Source organism: Haliotis rubra, unplaced genomic scaffold (assembly GCF_003918875.1).
Source record: "Haliotis rubra isolate DU_JTF1 unplaced genomic scaffold, ASM391887v1 Scf103, whole genome shotgun sequence".
Taxonomy (NCBI): domain Eukaryota; kingdom Metazoa; phylum Mollusca; class Gastropoda; order Lepetellida; family Haliotidae; genus Haliotis; species Haliotis rubra.
Window position 1 is genome coordinate 1,129,228 of NW_025764926.1, and position 20,934 is coordinate 1,150,161.

The 20,934-nt window shown below is 37.7% G+C and overlaps 1 protein-coding gene across 1 annotated transcript in view; it reads left to right on the top strand.

Annotated features, from left to right (window-relative positions):
* LOC124272586 (piezo-type mechanosensitive ion channel component 2-like) overlaps nucleotides 1-20,934 on the top strand; it is a 133,857-nt gene that overhangs the window by 7,072 nt on the left and 105,851 nt on the right. Inside the window, 1 exon segment of the mRNA XM_046707791.1 lies at nucleotides 18,535-18,666. Within this exon segment, the coding sequence (XP_046563747.1) occupies nucleotides 18,535-18,666 (132 nt within the window).

Below are 20,934 nucleotides of genomic sequence, written 5' to 3' on the forward strand. Positions count from 1 at the left end.
ATATATAAATATTTAGTACGGGGAGGGGCATGCTATGCACTTCCGTGCACACTCACCCTCCTCCCACTCTGGATCTGCATCAACCATCAACTGAGAAGCTGTTTCCTATTATAGACGTACACTGTACCAAGCATGTTAAGAGAGTTTAATCAATGCAGTTTAAGTTTCATTCACACTGTGTGAGTTATGATCAATATAGTTTAGCTGATGTGAAATTGGGGTTAACGTCATGCTTGAGAATATTTCGCTCATATGACGACAATATAGTTTAGGTTTTATCAATACAGTTCAAGTTTTACCAGCACAAGTTATGATCAGCTCAGTGTAAGTTGCATCAATTCAGTTCCAGTTTTGTCAACATAGGTTAAGTTTCATTAATACATGGTAAATTTTCTCATCACAATTAGGCCTTAAAACAATCACCATGGCAATAACCCCTATGAAGGACAATTTGTTCAGACCCTGAAATAAATACACAGAAAATACAGCCCATTCAAGTCTAGAATATGTCCAGATTACCGATCATTTTCTGAAAACAAAGAAAGTCCCTGTGGTCCTGTTCATTTTATTTTATTCATTATATTTTTTTCTCTAAAATATGTTCGTTTCAGCAACTAGATGTTAGTCTAATGTTAGCTGGTCACAGGTGCTAGCAATTGGGTTGGATATAAACACTTGTAACCTAAATACTTCCCATGTTGTATGCCATGGCAATACAGTATACGTCAGGCTGTTTACTCGGAATCCAGGTTCATGTAATACCTTCATTTACACTACTGTTAAATTTGTAGTATTAGGTGTGAAAGATATTGTACTGCTTAATAAAGTATATAAGTTGTAAATAACGATACCTGAAACTCAAGATTTATGAACTCTTGGTCCTCCTGATCAAATTCCTGAGATTCCCTTGGTTGAATGGTAATGCTGTATCAGGTTTAATTATGTTCCCATTAGGGGGTTTCTTCCTGCCTATCTGGTATCATAGGCTGCTGTAGACTATTACACTCTAGGTATCGGGTCAGTGAATTGTGTCTGGGATATAGTTCAACTAACTGTGGTAGTAGTAGTAGTAGGGAAACTTTAGGGAAAATTCATGTCATTCATGGTCTGTAGTAGACTAATGCTTAGTCTCTGAATATATATAATTTTGATAGTAACAAATAAACCCATTTAAATTGAAAAGGAGCCCCAGTCATATTGGAGATTCGGAACCTGAGGAAATCTAGACGCTTCATTTAGGGCTTTAGCATTGCAGGGAGGGCTAGGCAGTAAGGGAAATAATGTGGTTCAGGTACTGTGAGACAGACTAGATAGAACATATTTTTAGTTTTACATGTTCATTTTTATTTTGAAAAAGTAATATAGCAGTGAATGTTTGCATGACACTTGTGATGAAACATGTAAAGAGGGAGTGAGTGAGTTGGGTTTACTAGCTATATTCCATCAGTATCAGGTGGTGATCACCGAGGTAGAGAATTGAACCTGGACCTTTGTCAGGATGAAGACATGTTTAGCCACAAGGCTTGCCAACCACTTTTGTAATGAAAGACTTTCTGGGAATATATCACTGAAGAGTCTTTGACTCGTCTGGCAGGTTGCAGGTTCATAGAGGACCCATGATTAGATATTCAGTTTGTGTTTAGTGACATAGTTTAATAAGGCAGAGGTAGATATCATATAGAACAAACTTTATGGATAACAACTTCTTTTTATTCGTGAGTGCGACGTTTCGATACAGATTCTTGTACCGTTGTCAAGCTGTACAAGAATCTGCGTCGCACTCACGAATAAAAAGAAGTTGTTATCCATAAAGTTTGTTCTATATTGTACTTCCCAACTTCTAATATGCCACTCAAAGAGGAGGTAGATATCATTGGTCAAAACCAACATAGATGCATAGAACTTTCATCTTGGCCTAAGGTAACGGGAGAAGACAACTAGTTCCAGGTTCATGAGTCCGAGACTAGCTTACACTTCCTGTGTGTTAACCTGAACTATTCAGAGTCATCTATGTTATACATTTAGAGTTGTTTATTTCTTTGGACCCTTGAAGGTCTGGGGTAGAATTTTGATCTTCAGTAACCCATGCTTGTCGTAAGAGGCGACTAATGGGATCGGGTGGTCAGGCTCGCTGACTTGGTTGACATGTCATCGGTTCCCAATTGCGCAGATGGATGCTCATGCTGTTGATCACCGGATTGTCTGGTCAAGACTCGATTATTTACAGACCGCAACCATATAGCTAGAATATTGCTGAGTCTGGCGTAAAACTAAACTCACTCACTGACTATTTATTTCTGTGACCAAGCCATTGTTGCATGCGTGGTCCAGATGTTGTTATCACCACTTGAAATTGCTGTCAGTTTTTTTCATTTGCGAAGATCAAGGTTTGAATTTGTCTTCAGCAACCCTTGCTTGTTTTAATAGGTGACTTACAAGATCAATCAGTCATGCTCGTTGGCTCGATGGATGAATGTCATCATATCCCAAATGTGTAAATCTATTCTCATTTTAATAACTTGTTAAAAGACATACAAAACACTTGGAAAAAACGTGATATTCCACACATCATTATTTCTGTGGCTAATTTGACATTTACATTAGAGAAATATTGCACCTAACATCAGTTTTAAAAAGGCCATGTGTGTTAACCATATTCTTTTTATTAAATACGGGAAACAAAAATGTGACTAGAGTATCTATTCCTTAGGCCCAAGCAAGCAAGCTTAATGGATGACAAGTTAGACCTAGTCCCTCTGTGAACTATATGTAGTCTTTTGAAACATCTGTCACCACAGATAAACATGAAAAAATAAGCCATCCGTCACATTATGAATGCTTCAGTTGCTAACAATCTCATGTACATGTAAATCCATCGGAAAATGTCATTTTCACTAAAACTAGTTGACCTCCCCCTCATTCTGACTATCTCTAGTCCTTGCCACTGTAATTGCCTTGTCCATATTAATCTTAATCAAGGTAATCCTCCCAGGTGTTAACAGACTGCCCTACCTGTGTTTACCGGTGGGTTCAAAGGTCAGCCATTTCATCAGGCCAGGTATTTGTTCCCAGGAGTAGGACACATTGCTGGCATATTTTGGTACTGTGATGTGTTAGTTGCTATGTCAACATGAAGATGTTGTGGCATATATTAGTGAATAATGATCTCATTCACCATCCACTGTACAAATACAGCCAAAGAAAAGTTGCTGACTCGTCAGTTTAGGGTTGTTTGTTGTTTAACGCTGCAGCAGCACTCAACAATATTCCAGCTATATGGTGTCGGTCTGTATATAATCGAGTCTGGGCCAGACAATCCGGTGATCAACAGCATGACCATCGATCTAAGCAATTGGGATATGATGACGTGTTAAGCAAGTCAGCGAGCCTGACTCGCCTTTATGTCAAGCGTCTGTTGCTGAAGACCTGATTCTAACCTGCATCTTCAGTTTTTAATTCTTATGACCTATGGTTTGAATCCCTGTTTCATCCCGATTTTGATTCTGATTTTTGTGCTTACCATACCCATGTGTCACAAATTGCTGAATTTCTAGGACTTTTAAAACTTTGGCTTTTTCTCACATGAATCTGTCCCATTGTAATGTGACTGAAATACTGATTATGTCAGCATGAAAACCACACACTCATTCACTCACTCACTCACTCACCATACTTCATTGTTGAAAGGTTGTGGTATACAGTCGCGGCCCCGCTTATCCGGACCTCAGATATCCGAAAACTCTCGCCTTCGAACGAAAAATTCATTAAAACGAATTCACAACGTTGTAAAACTACTCACTTAACCGAAAATCTGCTTTCGTGAACCAGATGGTCATTTTCACTTACCAAATGCTAAATCATATGCATTTTTTCTCGTATATCCGGATGGCTGAGCACCTGTCAGTATGTTTACACGCCAAGCGATTTTACCGAAAGTGGCCTTTGCGCGTGCCCTAACATGAAACAAGGGTTACAAGCCGCATTCTTTGAAGGGTGAGAGGATTAACTGCCCTTAATTAGCAAGGTGACACTGAGTTAATCTTGAGGCCTGTCAACTGTTATTGGCAAGGCTAGACGTCCCCGTTGTTTTGGCAGTGATTTCAATCGAGGGTTTATGTTTGGTACAGGAACAATGCAAAAGCGTGGATGACATCAGTCTTATGTTCAATTCTGACGATCTGACAAATTAACTTCTACTGTATATGAAGCTCTTTGTGATTTCAAACAAGCCGGGTTGTTGTGAATGAGATGATTGAGTGTTAAGTGACTATTCGCTTCATGATGTACTGGTAAATAAAATCTTAATGAATAAATAAAATACTGCTGTATTATTTCTTTCCGAGTCGCTTCATGGTAATCTGTTTTGTATCAAACCATCTGTCATGTGACCAATTTCCATGGCGCCACAACACACATTGCGGTTTTCGCTAATTCGCCATGGATTTGGCTCATTATATAATTATGTTTTGGAAATCCATTACAGCTTACAGTTAAGTATGATTCTTTATGCTACTATCAGTCGCCATTTTAAGATTCCCGTGAGATTTCTGTCTTCAAACTTGCTGTGTTATGGTAACAACTCAGGGGCGAGCGTGGCTAGACTGAATGAATGACAGGTTTATTCGTGGCGTATTAATTTTCGTGCTAAAATGTTTTGCGCGAAAAGCGCGAAAATAAAACCTGCGCGAAATATAATACGTTTACAGTATTTGTTATTTGTTGATCAATCAATCAATAAAGAATACGTCTGAGGCTTATTATGTTCGTTTGTTTGTCTGTCTTTTTCCATATGGCCCTCGGTTCAGATATCCGAAAATTCGTTTATCCGAACAATATCAAGAAAAACACAAGTGTTCGGATAAACGGGGCACGACTGTATTTCATTAGGCCAAGTTAAAAACTAACAAAGCACAAACAAGACTGATGTGTGAGGTCAGACAACATAACTACTGGCAGTGTTGTGTGATAACAACCTTACTGCACTCCTTGACAACACAAATGATAAACGGTAAACATTTGTCATGCTGCATAGTCATAGGATATTTCCTGCAGCTCGCAAGGCTCACTTTAACAGACTTGTTGCTCCATCACTGTAGATGTATGTGTGCTCAATCCTTCATTTAATTTTAACATGTTTATGTAAATAGATTTCTTTTCATTATTGGTAGTGTTGTAAAATACATAAAGTGGTAAAACAACGGAGGTGTCATATTTGTGTTGTTTGCAAGTACTTACTGGTTGTCTGCGGTATTTAATCGATGAAGCTGTAGGAAACGAAAGCTGTTGCCAGTCAGTCAATATTTGAGTTAGGCATGTGGAAATGGCATGGATATCAGCTAATGTTATCTTTGGAATTATCATAGGTAACTGTACATATGTTAATATGGAACATATACCAACTATCAGACATAAAGGGTGCATATAGCTCAATAATGAAATGTTTTAATTAATGTTTTGCAAGAATTCTTTGATATAGCCATATATTTGTCATGGTTGTTTTAAGGTATTGTGGTTACCAATCAGAAAACTGTTTGATTTAAGGGCCCATTTCATAAGCACAAACTGTTCTAATTTCGTTGTAGTTGAAATATTTTCAGGCTTTCACTATTAACACATGACAATAAATGAGCATACTGTCAAAGATTAAGACTACTTTATTAAGCAAATGACAAGCCTTTAGTGGTCAGGCCGTGAACGTGTGAGTGTTCGAGTATGGTCCTACTCTGCTCTTAACAATATTCCAGCAAAATCATGACACCAGAAATGGGTTGCAAATATAGAAACCATGTGGGGAATCGAACCCGATCGTCGGCATGATGAATGAATGTTTTTGTCACTGGACTACTCTACTGACCTTGTTGGAAAGTGAAATGTCATATGAAGGACTCTCAGGACAGTCTAGCCATATAACTTTCTATAATGCTGTCATGTATTGCCTTACTACAGAATAAGGGGCGGTGGGGTAGCCTAATGGTTAAAGCGTCCGCTCGTCACGCCGAATACCCGGGTTAGATTTCCCACATGGGTACAATGTGTGAAGCTCATTTCTGTTGTCCCCCCATCACTATATTGCTGGAATATTGCTAAAAGTGGTGTAAAACCATACTCACTCACTTACTACAGAATAACAGCTGTTATATATAACAAACATTGTATTGACGTTCACTTACATCTATATGTCAAAGTCATTACTTTTAGCCAGTGCATTTACATAAATAAAGATGTTGATGAAAGCCTAAATTTGAAATTTTGACAGCAAGGTCCATTTATTTACGAATTCCCACATCCAACGCATGCAAAAAGCTAGATGAAAATCACATTGTGGAAGTTGTGATAGGGCATCTCTTTGATAAGCTTAGTTTCTTGTTGTAGTTGGGAGCTGGTACTTATCACAACACTCTACAAACTGATTACATATTTATCACATGCATTGATGTCTTTAACTGGAGACCGATTCTGGCCCGAGATGCGTTACCCTGAAAGCTGTGTATATTTGTTATCCAAACCATGCACTGTAGTAACACCCGATGGGCAAAGTGCAAGTATTTCTGGAAGTGCATTTCCTGTACGAGTCGATACATTGCCTTTAATGATGTGCTCTCCATCACCAGCAGTGTCGAGTTTCTCCGCTGTACCAGTTATGGGTATGATAAAGTTAATGATCCACGCAGTTCTGTTAGTATTTGAGGTGTCTCACAGCGGTGCTTGCTTATTATAGTCTGGTTTGTGTGACATTGATTGTAGATCTGCCATTATTCAGATGATGCTGTAGTCTTGCTGAGACGCCTACATGAAAGGGTGTGACTTGAAATAATGCTAGGTTTGTGTGAGTGTACGCTCAGACATACAATACAATACATACATACAATACAATGCTCAGACATACAATACAATGCTCAGACATACAATACAATGCTCAGACATACAATACAATACTCAGACATACAATACAATACTCAGACATACAATACAATGCTCAGTCATACAATACAATACAATACTCAGACATACAATACAATGTTCAGACATACAATACAATACTCAGACATACAATACATACAATACAATGTTCAGACATACAATACAATACTCAAACATACAATACAATACTCAGACATACAATACAATACTCAGACATACAATACAGTACATTTACAAATTAAGCACTGAAAACTTGATGTTGATGCTTTAGGTATATTCTATATACATCAACAAGAGTGAGTGTGTTTAGTTTTATGCCGCACTCAGCAATATTCCTGCTATATAACGACGGTCTGTAAATAATCGAGTCTGGATCCGACACTCAGGGGATCAACAGCATGAGCATCGATCTACACAATTTGGATACGATGACGTGTGTCAACCCAGTCAGCGAGCGTGAAATCCTGATCTCGTTACTGGCCTCTTACGACAAACATGGGTCACTGATGATCAATTCTTACCCGGACCTTCACAGATCACATTAACAATAATTGTAACAAGTTGACCTATAGCGCAGATATTAACTATAAGGAAGTTTTGGCTTTGGTTACTCTCCAATTAGTGTATTGCATTCAGTCGTCAAGGAAATAATGAAGAAATGATCTTTACTCCAAAAAAGGCAGACTGGTTGATAACTCATTGATTAACTAGCCTTTCTTGTAGTTGTAGGTTTGTATTCGTAAACGTGACCCAGAGTGTCCTTGCTCTTACAACAGCTGTCCCCAGGTAAACAAATACAAACAGTAAATCTACCTTGACTGTCAAATATATGCAATGAGAATTGAGGAAAATTTCTACCAGACAGTCGGGCATTTAGGATATATTTCACCTGTCCTGACAGTATTGTTACAAGAAATGGGACGGTTGGCTAGCAGCTATTTCAGATACCGATAATGAACCTTTTAGAAATAATTCAAGACGTGAAGACTGAATTGTAAATTGTTTCATGGTTGCTAAAATGTTTCTGTAGATAGTAATGTTGTTAGTTGGCTGTGAATCAAAGTGGCAGAGTGTTAGTCATGGAATCCCATCATGCAGCTGGTTCTTGGCATCATCCAGCAGTAAATGTCAAGGCAGTGTACTCCCCGAGTCAGGGAGGCGGCTGTCAGGGTCCATGTTCCACAATAGTCAAGGGACATCTGTTGCAGGATACGCCTACAGGCTTCTACACTTCACTGACTATAATGGGCCTGATCTGAAGTGACGAGGGTTAAAATCCATGAGTACATATTGACTATTGAATGATACCTGTAGGGAAAAACTAAGTGGTAATGATCAGTTGTTGGGTAATTAGCTGCGTTGGGAAATGTCTCTGTCCCTAGATGAGACCTTGCCACAAAGAACTCTAGTGCTTCAACTATCGTAATCCTTTGCAGTTACGATGGACAAGGTTTGTTTGTTTTGTAACGCCACACTCAGTAATTTTCCAGCAATAGGGCGGCGAATGTAAATAATTAAGTCTGAACCAGACAATCCAGTGATCAACAGTATGAGCATCAATCTACGCAATTGGGATACGATGACATGTGTCCAGCAAGCCAGCAGGCCTGATCACCCAATCCCGTTAATGGCTTCTTATGACAAGCATGGGTTACTGATGACCCATTCAAATCTTCATGTGTAGATGGACAAGGTGATAACATTGCTTTGGTATAGAAGGCCTATTAGTTGTGGTTCAAGTTTGATTTGTGGATCTAAATAAGGGGACACCATGGTGTATACTTTGCTTATTACAGTTGTCAGTAAAACGGTGATTGGTTGGTTACAATGGCTGCTGGAAAGGTAACTATTACTGTTACCTGTCTTCCCAGTGGCTCGCATCCTGCACCATGTATCTGTCCTATCCAGAATCTGTAACTACAATCAGTTTTTAGAGTTGTGCTTCCCAAAGCGGTCCATCAGGATGCAGTAACAAATGCACCAGTGTTTAGTTGAGCTATGAGACAGAGCCTTATGACTTCATATGAAAGGAATCAATAAGTTGGTTTGTTCGTGACATGTCCTCTTGAAAATGTTAAGTTCCAGACAGGGAGCAGTTAAGTTCTTCGCCTCCTGCTTGGTGGGATTGTTTTCTCAGAACTCTAATAGCTCCATTTTGCCCATAACCTCCATCAAGTGAGAATAGTTCTTAAAAGGGTTCTGCAATTCTATTGAATTATTTCAATGGATGTCCATTTTTTTTGGCAGGAAAATTACGTAAAAAGGGTCTGTTTTTGTGACTGTAAATAACTTGACATAAGGGTCTCAGCAATTACATTACAAGAGTCCACTTCCAGCCATGCAAATTGCTTTTTGAAAAGTTAATAGATTTCCTGATAAAGGCTTTGTCAAACATTTGCTGCTTGTTTCAGCGAGAGAGATGGCCACTTGTAGGGTGTTAACCGTCTTGTGACAGGTTAATCTGCATGAGTAGCAGCACATCGGCCATCACTCAATATCTCACTGTTGTGTCAACTTACAAGAACCATTTCCTTTGTTGAATTTGCATTTTGTAAGCATTGACAAAATTCTGGATCATCAGTATCGGAGTCAGAATCATATTTCACAGGTTTAGCCTTGTTTTTATGTTGTTTTCACATAAACATATAAAATATTAAAGTCAGCTTATTTTTTATCATCTTAATGGGTATTTTCATAGCTTTGCATTATTCCACAAAGTCGTCCTATAAAAAATGCACTACATGCATAATAGCAGACAGACTATGGTCATAGTACTAAAGTACTCTGTTGATGAAGGCATGGCGCACGAGCACAAGGCAATCATTTTATAGTGAAGTGTTGGAGTTAATATGTCTATACATGTGGGTTTTGACGAAGTTGTCAACATCTGATTTGCATCACTTCAGTGTTTCTCCCACACCAGACATCCATGGTCTAGCTGGTGTACTGTTCTAATCAGCCTTGAACCACTATTATTACAGGAAGTTTGTAAAATATTTCTGAATTTTCAAATGGCAGTAACATGTCATAAACATCTCACTGTAGAAACTAATACTGTAAACACTGCTTTCTGAATCATCTAAATCCAGTGTTCAATATAAACCTCTGTCCCTTAGCCCGTGGCTAGTAGATTTCATGTTGGGCCCATGGTATGGGTTCCTATGGCTTGCAGTATATTACATCTTGATTTCTGTATCTTAGGAGTGAGTTAGTGAGTGAGTTAGTTGGGATTTATACCACACAATATCACGATGGGTTATACCAGATATTGGCTTCCTATATTATACACACATGGGAAACACTGTCGTTATCATGATTGGTCTTTAGTTCTAGAAGAAAATATTAGCAAATGTAAACAACAAGATACAGGTTTGACAGAAAACATTATGAAAATGAGCTTGCATATACATTGAATTAGTTTAGTTTACTCTGCTTTAACCAATAGTCCAGCAATATCACGGCGGGAGACACCAGAAATGGGCCTCACACATTGTACCCATGTGGGGAATCGAACCCGGGTCTTGATGTGACGAGCAAAAACTTTAACCACTAGGCTACCCCACTGCCCCTGCATATAAAAACTTGGGTATACACTTAAATTGGAAGCATCTCTGTCATGTTAAATCCTACTCTCAGTTTTAGTCACTGTCATGACACACTGGTAGGCTATCAAGTGCTGTGTGATAAAATGGTCATTGTGGCTCATTTCGTCTCCCCATGTTGATAACAGCCTATATTCACTGCCTGGCTGTTTTATCGTATGTGGCATGAATTAGTCAGTACTAGGTCAATCAATGCCATTAGACTGTGAAATAGCACTGGCACATTGTTGTATATCGACCCCCGCAATTGCCAGTATAATAAACGTGGGGTGTATCACTCATACATACTTTGTAGAAGTGTCACATCAGATTACATACAGCTTCCATTTCACCTTCCTGTGTTTTTTGTATTGTGTCGCAATTGTAAACATGCTCTTGAAGTTTAAGTTTCAGAGTGTTTATTTTTGCAGTTTGGATACAATTTCAGACAGTTTCATTGTTGGTGAACTTTTTACGATGAATGTCATCATATAGAATGTGGATAAGAATTATGAGGAGTCTCTGGTTTTTAATGTGAAATCCCATGAATAGAAATTGAAGTTAAGAGATCTACTCTTACCGTCCCTCTTTAGATATGCACTAGTGTGCTGTTTGAAATCCCTGTCTCTTCAGGGATTGAAAAGTACTTAAATAGTTAGTAGTGCATATGTTGTTTTAATTGCTGTTGTTTTACGTGATACAGAATAGTGCATCCAGTATTCACAATTGAATGGAATGGATGCAGACCAACTTGAATTCAGCCTCCCGGGAAAAACATAAATATTGATTTTTTCCAAATTGAAGGCAAGAAATACATGTGTCCCATACTAAAATATTGTCAAATTCTACAGTACAGTACACAACACCATTTCATTACTGTACAGGAGCCCTATTTTGTCTGTGAAAACCACTGACATTACACTTTTTACTTTGTTTGGTGGTCAAGATATAACCATGAGCTACACAAAAAATATATAATTAGAGTGCAGCATGGCTCCTGTGGTCATTTTGACAATAACCTGAGATATTCCTGCAGCATATTTATGAAATCTTGTGAAGTATCTAAGTCTTGGTTTTCCATAGCCATGCAAATCCAGAGTATTCAGCATTGTATGTTGTGTTGTTTGAACAAATCAATAACTTGATACATTTCAGTAATAGATGTTGCATATTTTGCTTAGATAGGTGTTTAAGGGTTCTACATTTTTTCATGCATAGTGATGCTTGGGTCGACTCTGGCTTCCAACATTTCAGAAATCTTTTGGGAATCATCAGACAATTGATATATTATTGGTTGTTTGTGAGGTTCCGTATAAGAGTCTACTGGTAGACATACATGGTATAATGTTTCCTAAGGGACACAGATGTTGGTGAAAGTATTTTGTCATTTTGTAATTCTCAATGAGGATTATTTTTTTTTAATCCTGCTCCCTGGATAGTTCATGCCTGTGTTTTCACAATAGCAACAGGTGTGGTGGGGTAGCCTAGCGGTTAAAGCATTTGCTCATCACGCTGAAGACCTGGGTTCGATTCCCCACATAGGTACAATGTGTAAAACCCATTTCTGGTGTCCCCTACTTTGGTATTGCTGGAATATTGCTAAAAGCGGTGTAAGATCATGCTCACTCACTCACTCACTCACTCACTCACTCTGGCAACAGAATTTCATATCAATACATTGCCATAAATGAATGAGGAAAGAGTCATGTATTGTGCATAACCTCACACAGCAGCGGTGGAGTAGCCGAGTGGTTCAAGCGTTTGCTTGTCACGCCGATCTCACCAGTTTGATTCCCCACATGGGTACAATGTTTGAAACCCATTTCTAGTGTTCCCCGTCACAATATTGCTGGAACATTGCAAAAAGAGGCGTAAAGCTTAACTCACTCACTCGTAACTTCACAGACAGTTTCATTCACATAATTGTTGGTGTGATGTCTTCGCTTGTAATTCCAAGGTTTTTAGACACAATCTATTATTCCTATAAGTTTGTAGGTTGATCTCAAGGCGTCATTGACCTGAAATACATCGTAAGAATAGTGACATTTAGTTAACAAGAATGTCACTGACATTGTGCTATGGTTGTGGAGATGGGTATATTCCTGACATTAATGTTGTAAGTTCTTGCATTAATGATTCATGTATTGTGATACAGAACAAAATATATTGAATGTCTTCATTCTGATGTAATTTGTTTTTAGCTTGAATAAACGAGAACCCACTATAGTCCCCTTGTACAGCTTTAACATTTTGTATGTTTCAATAGACACATGATAAACAAAAAGCTGGCTGCAAATAATTTTGCCTTACCCTATCACAGGAATAAACTTCTGAATTTCATTGCCACAAGTCACTTAGGTAAACTTTGCCAGAAAGATGAAAATATGCATGATTTTCAAAATATGCCAGATGTTTCCAAATCCAAATATTTCCAAATGCTTTGTGATATGTATTTAAATAGTGGTATATTGATATTTAGAAAAATTGTGAACCTCCCTTTGGCAGTCTCATGGAAATTATGGAAGATTATTTTGCCTTGTATACATACCTTGTTTTATTTATTTGGAGAGATTTGACAGACAGTTGTCCAAGTGCCTGTCTGCTTCCATAAACCATATGTTACCTACACCATGTACATGCACGGGGGAATGCAGCAAGAATGTATGGCATGGAGCATGATGGGATAATGACAGGAAGAATTCTCGAAAAACAACAACAAATTATTGCATGACATCATGCAGCTATGCATTTAAGGAATGCTTCCTGTGGTTGAGCATTAAAGAGTAGGTTTTCGAAGGAACATAACAAATATTACGTTCCTGAAATAAGTACTTCAATGTTTTCTGCTGCTGGTTTATCTTTAAATGCTGGCCATTATCCAACGATGTTATTTAAGTGGGGTGGTCCCCCTTGAATGTAATAGGATCATTATATATGCATTAAAACAATACCAGCCTTGGAAATGAAGCTTTTTCCCAAGACTAGTCCAAGGGAATAGCGTAAACCTGATTTAACTTGTCCTCCAGGTTTGCAGATGGTCCTGCCTATAGGATACTAAAATGTAAATATTCAGTTTCTGTCAGTTGTGTTCAGTTCCAATTTGGACAAAATTGAAACACTGAGAACAGTTTAAGATATCCTCAATGAAGGTACCCAGGTACCCAATGAAGACAGCCTACAATGAGTTTTGCACTTGTCCTAAGTAGTCATTTAGTAGTCTTGAGATTCATAACTACCGGTAGTTCAAGGCTCCTGCAGTATGAAAGGAGGAAGGTTTTCAAACTGTGTGCCTCAGCTATAGAAAAATAGGGAAATTATTTCTTATTAGACTGGGATTTTCTATTCAAATTCCCAAGTATTTAAACATTGAAGTTTGACACTGCATTCAGTGCAATGATTTAAAACTAATCTGTTGTCCACATGAAGTTCTGTATCATATATTATAACTATAATAGCACAAATTGGAAAATTATCAATTCCATTTTGACAACTTTTACTGACTTGCTGCGGACACTGGAGCTCGGAGGAGGATCTGGTAAACCCTGCTGGATTCACAGTGACCTATAAAACTCATAGTGAGTGAGTGAGTGAGTTTAGTTTTACGCCACTTTCAGCATTGTTCCAACAATATCACAGTGGGGGACACCAGAAATGGGTTTCACACAGTGTACCCATGTAGGGAATCGAACCCAGGTCTTTGGCGTGACGAGCGAATGCTTTAACCGCTAGGCTATCCCACAGCCCCTGATACCTTTTGAGACAAAGACTCAATTATTAATTTCAAGGGTCCTTTCAGGACATCTGCATGTCCTGTAGAATAGTAAAACTTGTGTAGTTTACTTGTACAGTAAGCTCTGATAATTTACACAATACTTATCTTCTAAAGAAATTAATAAAATGAATATAAAAATGAATATATTCATTTTCTGAATCCATTCTGTACATGTGTATGTACAGGAGGCACATTTCTGTGTACATTTCTTACCTGAATGTAATATCTATGTAACAGGGATACAGCCTCATGAATATTATAAACACTCAGGGACATCTGCTATGGTATAGAGATTGCTTCGGATCATCATAGAGATTCCATGTCAGTGGTTAATAGACCCCTAGGGAGTCCAGAGACTCTGCTGACTCAGCTAAGAGTCACCATGTATAGCCGCTTAGAAAGCTTAATTGATGTTGCAGAATCAGTGATAAAAAGTGAAGGTCTGCTGTTAAATAGCCCATGTTGGCAGGTTGCCAGGCCTGTGTATTGGATGGAGAAAGCAGACGTTAAGAGGGAGCCACTTTAGATGGCTGTTGGAAAGTACAAGGAGATGGAACCATCTGTATAGAGCAAATAAACTATGTGTGCATTTAATTCAGATGATAGGTATTTTGTGGGAAGGTGAGATTTGTTTGATAAATATGCTGTAATAAATCCTTATGAGGGGTATAGCGACATCACTTGTTTGTGTTTACTTAAGTTGAAAGCCTTGGGAATGAGACAATCTTGAATAATTTTGATCAGTCATAATATTTAGATGATTACAAAATGTGTTATTATGAAATAAGAGCCTGGATTTCCTTATGAAAGTTCACCAATGGTTGAATATTTCAGGTGTCCCTTGATCACACGAGAGTTCTGTTTGTACGTGCTAAGTCGTACATGAATATCGGACATTGGACTCCTGTTAATAATGTTATATTGTCGAAAGTGGGTAATATTCATTACAGTCTGCTTATTTAAAAATATATGTGTACAAATAAAAAACAAATAAAATGTGTACAATATAAAATAAGAAATTAAAAAATGGAGCCTAGAGCAATACTGTAATGCAGACTGAGGCAATCTAGATCTGACAATTCATTTTAGACATGGCTTGGACTTCTGTTTAATTTATTTTCTGGGTTCTGTGAGAAACAACACATTGTCTTCAGGACATCCAGAAGTAATTCAATTGTTTAGCACAACCTGAGCAAAAAGAATTATTTAAGTACTGTCTGTTGCATGTTGCGCTGTGATGCGCTTTCATTGTGTGTTTGTGCACGTTCACAGACAGCAGTACCTACATAAACTGGACTATATTGAATATTTACCTGACAGACAGAAGGTTATTCAGTGTTATTACCTTGTACCTTCAAGAGTTCTGACTCTTCATGATTATGTAATGGTAATGAACTTGAGTGATAATCTCCACCCTGACTCTTGTAATCAACGGAAGTAGCTGCTTCATTATGGCACTAATTAACAGAACAGATCTACTTAGATAACCATCAGTTTTATCTTCGAGGCATGTCTCGCGAGGATTCAGCTGAAGACTGGATGTATATTGTAGGGATGAAATAATTGCAGTGATGGTAATAATGGTTGTATAGACCTGCATTCAGTTAACTTCTTGTTGTTGTTGCTGAAGAATCCTTGAAACTATTAATGTTTTTGAGACATTATTTCTTTCTGTTAAATGATTTTGACCTTACAAGAACATCTCTGTGACCTTAATAAAACAAATGATGTTGCCTGCAAAATAGACACAAGTCATTATATTTTCTGTTTGAAGGTTTTTTTCAGTACAAGTTAAAAGAATATTCATATCAAGTTGGTTGATAGGAAAATACAACATTTGCTCTTGAGAGTTATTTTTCCAGCAACGGATGTCAAATGTTAATGTTGGTACTCATGTGTATAGCCCTAAGTAGATCATCAATTGTCTGTAACACACTGGAAATACTTGTAGTGTAGATGTAAGGTAGGAATGAGCTAGGGAGGGGCTATTTCCTTCTGGGTCATCATCGTATCGCTACTTTACGTTGTGCTGGATGACTTCCTGCTGTTTTTACTCTGTTCTCTGACCTTGACCTAACCGCACTTTCCAACATTGTTGTAACATTGCAAAACATTCCACTTACAGTATCTGTAAAAGTGAAGTGATTTGTAAGATGGAACTCTTCAACAGCTGAAGATAATAAGTTAATCATCATATCATCATAGCGGTGAAGGACAGATTCATTTAGTCTGGCATGAGTTTTGCAAAATTACCCTTAAACTCTGTGGTAAAAAACTAAGCCAAGAATATGTTGGAGTGATTCAGGTTTCTGTACATTGTGCTGATATGTCCAGGATAACACGTATCCAGCTGTTTCCTAACCTATGTGTACCTTATTCATGGTCCTTTGTGTTGTACATAAGCAGGGTTTACCTTGACTTACAAAGAGTCGAAATTCCACGGAACCCCCATGAATAAATTTTACAGGCCCTTGTTGGTAATATAAGGGTCCTTAAAAGTATTGGGATGGTGCAGTGTACTGTATGTTTAGAGAATTATTGCAGAGAGTGGAATGAATCAGTGATTGTTTGGACAATGGTCATGATTGATGGGTGAAATAACAGGCACCATAACTACTATTGATGCAATGTAGGTAGGCTCTCAGCATTTTTGTGTGTCTCTTACGATGCAGTATTTTTGTTTCCTATGTCCATTCTCTACCTTTGTGCATATTGGATGCACAAATGTGCATCGCGTGAAATCCTGCATCACTCACTCACTCACAGATATGTTTGTATCATCAATTGCGTTGGGTTCAAATTTAGAGTCTTTATTTGTCAAGATCTATTTAGGATTGAATATCTTGAATGCAAAGGCAACCAAAATCTTACATAATTATTATCACAGACCAGTTGTTTTATCTAATTTTCTGTTTTGATGACTTTATTGTGTTTTTGAATTGATGATATCATGACTGATAGTAAAATCCAGAACAGTCTTTGTACATGTAAGGGCCACTTTTGTGATTCTTGGATTCTAAGCAGAAGGAAAGATCTGTGTACCAAACAAAAAATAATAGAACATTATCATGGAGACAGTTTTTAAAGCTGAAGGAGAAGTCCATTACTATTCCTGATGACTGATCCTGGACATGCCGTCTGCTCTTGATGCCATTATACAATGTCATAGACAGACTTAGGGTTGAGATATTGACTGGCACAGACAGCCCATTTGCTCAGTCTCCATTCTATTTTTCTGGTCTTCCATCGTCAAAGAACAATTTGCATCAGTTGTGTGTCTTATTGCTTCAAATCAATGAAATAAAATGTAAACAGAGACCTGTGAAGGATTCAGCACTTTTGAAGCTAATCTGTTTCAGGCTGTGCTATTTTCATATCCAAGCAGGTCTCATTCGTGAAATTTAATTAAATATCTAAATTGGGAAGAATTCAAAGAAACAAAATGAGTCAGCTAAAGAGCGTAATGATGTGCTTTGGTGTAATACCGTTGTCTAGGAATATAATGAAATGTAATGAAAATCTGATGACCATGAGGCCTGTCATTTGAATCGTGGATAAGTAGACTTTACATTGTGAGAAGATTTTTGACCTAATGTTCTTTAGCATGATCATGGAATGAGTTGACGAGTAAGTTATGTACACCTGTGACACTTTGGTGGAACCCACAAACAAAGATATGGTGCTAACAGAGGGTCATATTTATGGCAAACCCCACGATCAGCAAATCCTGGTGTAGCCATGGGACACAATCCTGCTATTGACAGTGTATAAAATATAGCCCGTCCCACCGTCCTAGACGGTCTATTTTGTGAAGGACAGTCTATTAAATAAGTAAGGCCGTCCTTTGGTCAGGGGTAATATTTGAAACAATAAACTTCACTTGGTTTCAATGAAGAGTTTTAGTTTTGGGGACTGGCTGTACTTGTTCCGGACTGGTCCGTTTTTTGGACAGTCAGTCCTTGGACAGGCCACATTTGAAAACTATTTTATACACTGCTATTGATGCTCTGTATATAATGGTCAGTCAAACCTGAGATTAGGAAGGAATATTGAGAAACAATGGAAAGACTTCAGTTAATCATTCCGATATTTATCTATGCATTGAATCTTATTTTTGAGTTAATAATTGAAGAGAGAACCATAGTAAAGAAATGCCATATCTAATTAAATTTGACTGCAGTTTACTCCTGAATGACCTTCATGTCCTATTTAACGATATTGATGCATGGTTAATGGATGTGTTCCTTTGATGTGTTTCAGGTGCTACAGGAAACTACCTGAAAGTTCTCATCGCCCTTGGAGTTATTGCCGTTCTTACACAATGTATCTTCCATATTGTGTTGGTTGCCATAGCAACAGATGCAGAGCCCTATGGTTCCATGTTTCCAAACTGTAAGTCTATTTGCAAATGATGGAAATAATATTCATTTCGCTTCTATGTGGTTGATGGAATCGGCTTCAGTGTCAGTTTGATCACACAAACTGTGGTGTAATATCACTGAAGACACTGGTTATATTTCTCAACCTATCATTACAATGCCAAATCACACAATGTTTTATATTTTTGTCTAATAAATGACAGGGAGAACCCCTAGATATATCCTACTATCAAAAAACAAAGAAAGAAGAAGACTCAATATTGTTTTATGATTGTGGTTAAGCTGTCCAAGCTGGTAGGTATAGGACCTCACAGAGTTCTAACTGTGTTGGTGTTTCATCTTGTTTTGAGTAGTATATATTCAAGTGAAGTTTGTTTTTAAAACTAGCAGCAACAAAAAGATATAAGAGAGTACTATTGCTATTATTTCTATTTTCATGCCTTCCACATCATATTCTGATTCAATTTGATGAAATTTGAAAAGTTAGATCATATGTATATATGTTTAAAGGTCACATGCAACCAAAAAATCAAACATAATTAAAACACAATTATCACTTATTCGTGACATATAATATACATTGCTGGTTATGAAAAAACATATAAACAAAATTATAAGCGTATAATCGCAAATCAAAAGTGCAATATTGTGTACTTCGGTTTACTTCCCAAGAAACGAAGCAGCCGGGATACCGAACCCAGTCAGAGCGGGTGGGTGTGCACTCAAGTGTAACGGCTGGTTCATTTGCAGATGCCCTCACGGCTTATTGTGTGTGTATATGTAGAGATGTTGGGTTTTGTAAATACATGCTCATTTTTTGTGTATAACATTTTGCAATCAACAGACATCATAACATGTCATGTGTTTAAGTATCACACCTGCCTGTCTGTGTAATTACATAATGTGACAGAGACCGAACTCGGGCCATAAATCAATGCATTATCTTTATGGTGTATAGCCTGATTGGTGTTAAGTTCAAATTGCATGTGGTCAGTGATAGCAGCTGTGTATTGAATATTGTCATTAGCAGACAGGCAGGCAGACACACAGATGTCAATAAAACAAGACATTGAGTTTTGTCTGTGACAACGACATATCTATATCACAGTTAGAAATTCTGTCAACGCTAAATAATGACATTGCTTTTAAGTATCAAACTGAGAAAGTGACTCGGTAAGAAGAACGTGTGGTGAAATTATATAAACAGTTTATTTACTGTCATAACATATAAAAAGCTCACGCCTCGTGAGATATCAACAAAACATTAGAAAAATAGCTTACACCAAAGCCTTCAATCGAGTATTCACCGGACAACCCGCTTCCCAGTTGCGAACCTATTTCACTGCGCGACGTACTATGAGCGCAGCCCAGCTGTTGAAACCCGTTTTCCCCAGAAAAGTCTGGGGAAAATTAGTGAAACGTTTGAACTCCGATTTCGCGCGTTTTTTTTCATCGCGTTATTTTTCAACTTTATAAGTTGAATTTGCATTTTTGACGATTTGTTTCGGTAAGTCCATACCGAAAGGTATCAGAATCTGCAAAGTTGTGTTTTACGTTGCATGTGACCTTTAACTGAACTATTTGATAAAGCTTTAAGAAGAGCTGGGATCGGGTGGTCAGGCTCGCTGACTTGGTTGACAACACGTCATCGTATCCCAGTTGCGTACATCGATGCTCATGCTGTTGATTACTAGATTGTCTGGTCCAGAGTCAATTATTTACAGACCGCTGCCATAAAGCTGAAATATTGCTGAGTGTGTCGTAGATCAAAACTAACTCACTCACTCACTCACTCAAGAAGCAGCCTTGATAATGAAGTCAGTTTTGTTTAAGTTAATTGATTCTGGTGTGTTTATTCCTCAAGTTGAACTGTTATATCTTTTCAAGTGATTCACAAAATGATTTCTTCTTTGTGGCCTTGTTTTGAAAACCTTGCAATAAAAAGCATGGTTTGTAGTAATCAACATATGTGCCTATACTTCATGATTCTCTCTTTATGTGTGTTATATGTGAGTCATTGAGGGGTGAACAAGAAGTCCACAATGATTGATTAAAATAATTGGTTCTTTCACTGTGTAGCAGCAAAGGAATTGATCCATTATTCGTTCCTTTAAGCCTGGGATTAATTCTGTGAATGTCTTTCATCTTTATTGTAATTTGAAAACAAATATTTTCAGTAGTGAAACATTCATTTTAAATTGTTTCATTGATAGCTTTTGTAGTGAAATGCTGTTAGTCTGAAAACATTATATTCATGAGAGTTCTATCAGGGATGTTAATA